This window comes from Dromaius novaehollandiae, chromosome 18 (assembly GCF_036370855.1).
Source record: "Dromaius novaehollandiae isolate bDroNov1 chromosome 18, bDroNov1.hap1, whole genome shotgun sequence".
NCBI classification, from domain to species: Eukaryota; Metazoa; Chordata; class Aves; order Casuariiformes; family Dromaiidae; genus Dromaius; species Dromaius novaehollandiae.
This window is the reverse complement of record NC_088115.1, coordinates 8,511,648-8,518,604: the sequence shown is the minus strand read 5'-3', so window position 1 is coordinate 8,518,604 and position 6,957 is coordinate 8,511,648. Positions and strand designations below refer to the sequence as shown.

The following is a 6,957-nucleotide window of genomic DNA, read 5'->3' as shown; positions in this document are numbered from 1 at the left end:
AAGAGAATTTAACGTGGTGCCATTTTCCTCCTCCTTCTCCTAAGTACTGGGTGTGCACAGAAGTGCTTGGTGTGTGAAGAGTTGCAAGAAGAGGAGATGAAGTTACATCACGGCTGCTCTGGTTTGGGAACAAGCTGCCAGGCCCCCCCCCCCCCAATGGAATTAAATTGTCCAAAAAAAAAAAAAAAAAAATTGCTAATGTGAGATGGGAATACAATGTAAGTGAAAGAGATAAGGCTCATTTTTGCTATAGGAATCCCTGAACCTGGAGTGAGCTGGGACTACAGTTCACAGGGGAGTTCAGTCACCTGCTGCCTTTTCTGTTTACTCACATTTGCTGGCGAAATGTTCAGAAAATAGGGACTGAAGCCAATGTGCAGAAGCAGATCAAAATGCAACAAATATTGGCAAAGTCCCATGCTACCAGCAGGCTTGATTCAAGATCCTGAGATTGCTCAGTAATTATTGCACTTGCTATAATCTTTAGTCATAGTTTAGCCTTACTTTTTTTCTTCATATAGTTACTAAGCTCCAAAAGCCCTGTCTCGCAACGATCTCAGTTCAGTCCGAGTCTGAAAGCTTCATCTCAGGAGACAGGATTTTAGCCTGCCTTTGCAAGAGGTGATGCTTCTCATGATGTGTTTATCCATAGACCTCATCTCCTGTCTGTTCTCCTGCCTTCCTCCACTGCCTTAAATTTTAACCAAATGGCCAGATTTGATCCCTTTTTCCAGAGCTGGGAATATCCAAGACACCAAGTTCCTACAAGCGTCATGAAAACAAATGGCCAGGTAGAGGAGAGCAAATTCAGGAGAGCCTCCAGAGGGAGACGCGTCGGTGCAAACTCAGCCTTCACAAGGCGCCAGAGAACCTGCCCAGCCAGCGAGCTGCCACGTCTCGCGCTGTCCGTCGCGGGGAGGTGCAGCTCCCCAAACCCTGCAAAGACAGACCCAGGTCCCCGTGGCGCTGCTGCTCGCAGAGCCACGATGCACGATGTTTTGGGTTTTTTTTTTTTTTCCCTCCCCCTCTTCTTTTCGTCTTTTGCTGGCTGGCCAGTCAATGATTAATCCCCCCCAAGGACACCTTCCGAAAGGTTACCAAGTGCTGGTAAGGTTCAAGGGACAATTGCGCAAGATGGAGAAAAAAAGACATTTTCTGTTGTGTGTTTGTCCCCAAACCTGTACCAGGGAACCCTGATCACACACTCCACATCCCCTTTCCGCCTGGTGCCGTACAAACAGAGCTGGAGCGCGTCCCTTGGCCCCGTACAGCCCGTACCTGCCGTTCCCTCAGTGCTCCCTTACAAGCTTTTTGCTTGGTTTTTGCTCACGAGCCCTTAGCTAACCCGTCCCGCAGCCGTGGTTGCCAGCGACCGGCTCGGCGCACGCTGCAACCCTTGCACAGGGAGTTTTGCTTTCCTCGGTCTGCCCAACACCCCACCCGGCACCCGGAGAGCTGCAAGGCCCTTTTCTCCGGCAGCAGCCGGCTCCCCGGAGGGTTTCAGGCGCCCCGGGCAGGAGCGGGACCCCGGGGAACGCCGCCTCGGCTCCGGGGCGTCCGCGCTGGGGGAGCAGATCGCCTGCCCCACCAGCGTGTTGCGCGAGGGATCGAAATCATAGAGGTTGCTGCGGGATATTTCGCCCAGAGACACTAGAAGGCAAAGGGCAGCGAGGTTGGGTTTTGACGGGGGAGAGGGGCCGGCGCCTGCCGCGGGGGGCTCCGGGGAAGGAGCACGCGGCCCTGGGGTCTGGTGGGGGCCGCCGAGGCCGGCTGGGCCTCCTCCCCCCGTCCTGACTCGGGCCATTTGCTTCAGCGGCGGGAGTGGTTTCTCCACACTGAGGGACGCGCGCTGAGCCGGGGGGGCCGGGCTGGACGTCTGCCAAGGCCCTGCCGCCCGGTTTTTGGGGCTGGTTTTTCCCCTGAAAAGCGCGGCCGGCTGTTCTCCCCCCGCGCCGAGGCCGAGGGGCGGCGCCATGGACGCCTTCCAGGAGGCCTTCCAGAAGGTGGAGAAGATCGGCGAGGGCACCTACGGCGTGGTCTACAAGGCCCGCAACAAGCACACGGGGCAGCTGGTGGCCCTCAAGAAGATCCGCCTGGACTCGTGAGTAGGGGCGGCGAGGCGGCCGCCGCAGCGGGGTGCCTGGCCGGAAGGGCCCTGCAGGCCTCGCCGGGGTGGCAGTGGCTGGGGGGGGGGGGCAGCCATGTTGGGAGGGGGCCTGTCCACCACCTGGCCCCAGTTTCACTTTGGGCCTCGCGCCGCCAAGCGAGCCTGCACCGGGGTGCCCATCGGCCGGGTGCCCCACCGCCCGCTCTGCCGCAGGGAGACCGAGGGCGTTCCCAGCACCGCCATCCGCGAGATCTCGCTGCTGAAGGAGCTCAAGCACCCCAACATAGTCAGGTAAGAGAGTGGAGGTACCTGCAGGAGGGCGGAGGGGTGTTGATGTGTTGGCAAAGGTCTGGAGAAGAAGGCCTTCCCAGCTGCTCTGTAGGAGACCGTAACATCCCGGCGTAGCGTGGGTTCCCCGCACAAAGGGACTGAAGGAAGCATCTGCGTTTCCCTCGCAGGCTCCTGGATGTCGTGCACAGCCAGAAGAAACTGTACCTGGTGTTTGAGTATCTGAACCAGGACCTGAAGAAGTACATGGACTCGTCCCAGACCGGAGACCTTCCTTTAAGCTTGGTCAAGGTACTGGATGGAAGGAGCTCTTGTAGGCAAGGGAGGAAGAGTGTGTTCTTGCTGCCTTCTGCTGGGCAGAGCCAGCACTGAGCTGCTCTGAGCCAGACTGCACGAGGAAGAGATTCATCCTTGGCTGAAGGCATTCAGCCTCTCAGATCCCAAACATTGCATCTGGGAAAACTTGGCACAACCGCTCAGCGCATTTGTTTCCCAGCTGTTTCCAGGCTCTGCAGCCTGGCTCACTGCAGAGCAAACTGCTGGTACAAGGCTAGCTGAGGGCTCTACTGCTAACTGCTTTTGCAGAGAGTGACAGAGGGGTGGAAGGCACTGCCACGGCTTGGACTGGAGTCCTTCTGTCCCGGTGTAGTGGGGGTGCAGTTTGTGCACATCTCAGAATACTGGCTTGTAAGCCTCGTGTTGTGTTATAGCAAGGCTATATTTCCCATAAAGGTCTGTAAATGGTCCAGAGTGTTTAGGTTCACATGAGCCAACCTTCCATGTAGTTTCATTGTAGCCTTGTTTGAAATATCTTTTCTCCTTAGAACTACCTTTTCCAGCTGCTGCAGGGTGTGAGCTTCTGCCACTCGCACAGAGTCATCCACAGAGATTTGAAGCCACAGAATTTGCTCATTAACGAAGTGGGAGCCATTAAGCTAGCTGATTTTGGACTGGCAAGAGCGTTTGGAGTCCCCTTGCGCACATACACTCACGAGGTACTGTTGAGGCTCCCTGCCATGTGAAGGCAGGGTTTACAATCCAGGCATCACAAGTGACCAGCCCGTAGCTGAGGCACAGCTGTGCCCAGGTGCAGGCTCTTAACCTCCCCTGCAGCTAAGGGGTTACCTGGTGCCCTCACAAAGTGGGCTGACTGCTTCTGCCCCAGCCCACCTACACGTTGGGTTCCCACCTTCTCTGCAGAGGGTTTATTTATTCCAGAGTGTCCTATTGAAGAATGATCTGTTAATTCCCATCTTGGTGTTGCCAAGGTGTCTCTTAATTGAGCATGGCCTCAGCAGGCTCCGATTTGTACAGTCACTGCATTTGGTGCCTCATGTCTGCCTGCTGGACACCAGGGACACAGCTGAGAAGAAAGGCCTCATGTCTTTAGGTTCAGGCAGGGAAACTAGGCCACGCTTGTTTGTCCGTTCCTTCCCAGGTGGTGACTTTGTGGTACCGAGCCCCTGAAATCTTGCTGGGATGCAAATACTATTCAACAGCTGTGGATATCTGGAGCATCGGCTGCATCTTTGCAGAAATGGTAGAATGGGTATTTATGGTCTCTTCAATGGGCAGGGAGGATGCAACTGCAATGGAAAGTATGGAAGGAGGGGCAGGACCTGGAACATCTGCGATACTGCTGTCCCAACCTGAGCTGGGAGTGTATTATGGGAAAGATCACCTTCAGGGTTAGCTGATCCTTAGCTGTGGGCTCAGAGAGAAGTCTATCAACCCACATGGACTTGGCAGAAGGTGTAAGAGCCTCTGCAATCCAGCTGCAGTTTCAGGTTGGTGGAAGTGTCATCCCTCTCCTTGCAGAAGGGGTAATTTCAGTCTTCTGGCTGCAACGTTTTGATGGCTCTTATGGACATCTTCTGCCACTGCTGCCTTGGTGCCCCAAGTGGGCTGCAGAGAACTGGCACCTCATAGCATGGCAGTCCCTTGCTCCGAGCTGATCTTCCAAGTGGAGTGTGGACACCTGGAATAGCTCTTTTTATCCCTGCAGCATGACAACAGTTCCCTAGCTCCCAAAGACCCGGAGCTGCAGAGCAGCAGAGCCTGGGAGAGTACGCAGGGGAGGGGGCTAGCCTGCAAAAGCCGGTGTGAGGAGACTGGAGACAAAGAAAAGCAGGATAAGGGACTGGCTGAGACAGACAGCCTAAGGGGAGCAGAGTGCACAGAGGGGAGTTGGAGAGACGCAGATGGACATCTGTGACTTTTCCAACCACTGCGTGGCAGAGTCACTGAACCATAACCATTCTGAACTGGGCAGTTGTTGCGTCTGCTGGAAAACAGGGTTATTTGCAGAGGTAATCAGGGCACAAAACTGATGGAAAGGTGGAAACTGGCTGGTTTTTTGCCCCAGGTGACCAGGAAAGCCCTGTTTCCAGGGGACTCTGAGATCGACCAGCTCTTCCGGATCTTCCGCACCCTGGGCACTCCCACTGAGGCGACCTGGCCTGGGGTGACCCAGCTGCCTGACTACAAGGGGGACTTTCCCCGCTGGGCAAGGAAGGAGATGAAGGAAATTGTTCCCAACTTAGATCGATATGGCCGAGACTTACTGATGGTGAGTGAGAGTTCAGTACAAGACCTGCAGGCGGGGAGGGCCTTTTCAAACTGAACAGACAGCAGGGGTGTTTGGAGCTGGTCTGTCTGGGCTTGGGGGTTCCTCCTGATCCTTCAGCCATAGGCTCTTTGCCTTAATCTTTTCATTGCAAAGCTTTAATGGGTGGTCTTCTTGCTGGAAAAGCATGAGGCAGGGGTGCAGAGGTCTATACTAACACAAGAGCAGACGTGACTAGTCACAGCTCAGATCCCAGGTCTGTGTAATGCTCTGGACGAGGCACATTGCCGTGATAACCAAGCCTCAGCAGAATGACCATACCCAGAACCCCATTCTCTGGGCCATAGTCACACACACGTCCAGCATCAGAGCTACTGCCTCAATCCTCTCAGTGTTACATACAGCAGGACAGGTGCATTTAGCTACATCTCAGCTCCCCTTTGGACTGTGCTTTTAACCATTTTTCTGTAAAACTAACACAATGCTTGCCTTGTCCTTTGGCTCTGAAAGACTCCAGACTGGGGGGGGTTCAAGATCACACTGAGAAATGAGGTCCTGCAGAGCCTCTTACCTGGCAACAGCACCACAGCCCTGTTTTAGGCAGCGCAGCATGTCTGCCCAAATTCAAATCGGAGAGGCCTGAGACAGAACTGCGGGGTTGATGGGGAGCCTGTCTGTTTGTGACCTTGGAAGTGCATTTCCGTGGGTAGGTGAATGACTGGGAGGGGTTGATTTGGCTCCAGTGCTCATCTCTGCCACTGCAGAAACAGCCTTGGGACTGTCACGGAATGAGGTCGAGCGCCAGCTCTGACCCAGGACAGTCAGTGCAGGTTCCACGAGGACACTGCCAGCCTGACAGTCAGGAAGTCCTTCTAGTGTAACCCACATTGTAACTGCAGCTGAGGGTTACTCCTGAAGCCCAGCGAGGGAAAGAGGAAGGAACAACATCTGCATCTGGGCCCAGCCACATGCTGGTGCAATCCATCACTGGACTTTTAGAATACTAAATCCATGGGGTTTTTCTCTTGGCAGCAATTGCTACTGTATGACCCCAGCAGGCGCATCTCAGCCAAGGCAGCCCTCAATCACCAGTACTTCTTCTGGAGAAGCTCCCAGGACCCTGAAGAGCGGTGCGCACTGCAGAGACACTGCAGATGAGAAGACACAGATCTTCCCATACACTCACTCTGCAGGGTAGCAGTGCAGATCTGTTTTGGGGCACTTTGCAGGGGACTGGCTGGGACCCAGGACCTCACTTCTCCTGAGGAGCCTGAAAGGGGACATTCTTGTATTTAGAAACTCTCAGCCTGTTGCTGGGGAAAAGTTTGTCTAGGCTTTGTCCATGGCCAGTAGAGCTGTTTTGAAGAGGCCCTGTCCAAAGCAGGGGATAGAAGGTAATTTATCAGCGTAAAATGCTGAACTGGAAATGAAAGAGAGGGGAGAGTGACTTTCAGAGGCTTGTCCTTTGCATTAGCCAGCGAGCTAAGGTGACACACAGTGATTTCTCTCTCCCCAGCCCTGGAGCATCCTTAGGTCCCGCTGCAGCTCTGTTGGTGGCAGTTCCTGACACCAGAGTGTGCTGGAGCTCCACTCTGGGTACGGGAGTGCTTCTCCGCTCGGCCATTTGCTGCTGTTAATAAGGAGGGGTTTGCCAGCGTTAGACAAGTTGTTTGATGTCAGCTGTTTACCAGAGCTGATGTTCTGCTTTTTCACAAGCTGAGGATCACTGTAGGTATCTTAATTTGTGCCTTAGCTAGGACCGAGAAGCCAAAAGAGCCAGTTAGCATAAAGCACTGATTGAAAACTGTTGTAGAAACACTGGTTTTCCATCATTGGTCCAGATGTAATCTCAGTTCCTTTGCTTTATTGGCTTGGACATGTTTTTGCTGTTCACATGTTTGCAGAATTATCACTAACTTTTGATGCAGTTTTGACATATGCAGGTTTTTTTCTTGCAGTATAGAAAAAAAATAAAGGCTTGTCATTTATTCCGAAA

The 6,957-nt window shown here is 53.9% G+C and overlaps 1 protein-coding gene across 2 annotated transcripts; it reads left to right on the top strand.

Moving 5' to 3' along the window:
• Window positions 1–168: 168 nt before the first annotated feature.
• CDK3 (cyclin dependent kinase 3) lies at window positions 169–6,957 on the top strand. Of its 2 annotated transcripts, XM_064522568.1 has the most exons (8): window positions 171–621; window positions 735–2,101; window positions 2,321–2,398; window positions 2,566–2,686; window positions 3,220–3,390; window positions 3,834–3,935; window positions 4,761–4,964; window positions 5,994–6,957. In XM_064522568.1, the coding sequence occupies exons 2-8, from the start codon at window positions 1,974–1,976 to the stop codon at window positions 6,117–6,119; spliced, it is 930 nt and encodes a 309-aa protein (XP_064378638.1). In that variant the 5' UTR covers window positions 171–621; window positions 735–1,973; the 3' UTR covers window positions 6,120–6,957. The 2 variants fall into 2 exon arrangements, with proteins under 2 accessions (XP_025954791.1, XP_064378638.1); XM_026099006.2 differs by having other exon boundaries at window positions 169–2,101; window positions 3,235–3,390.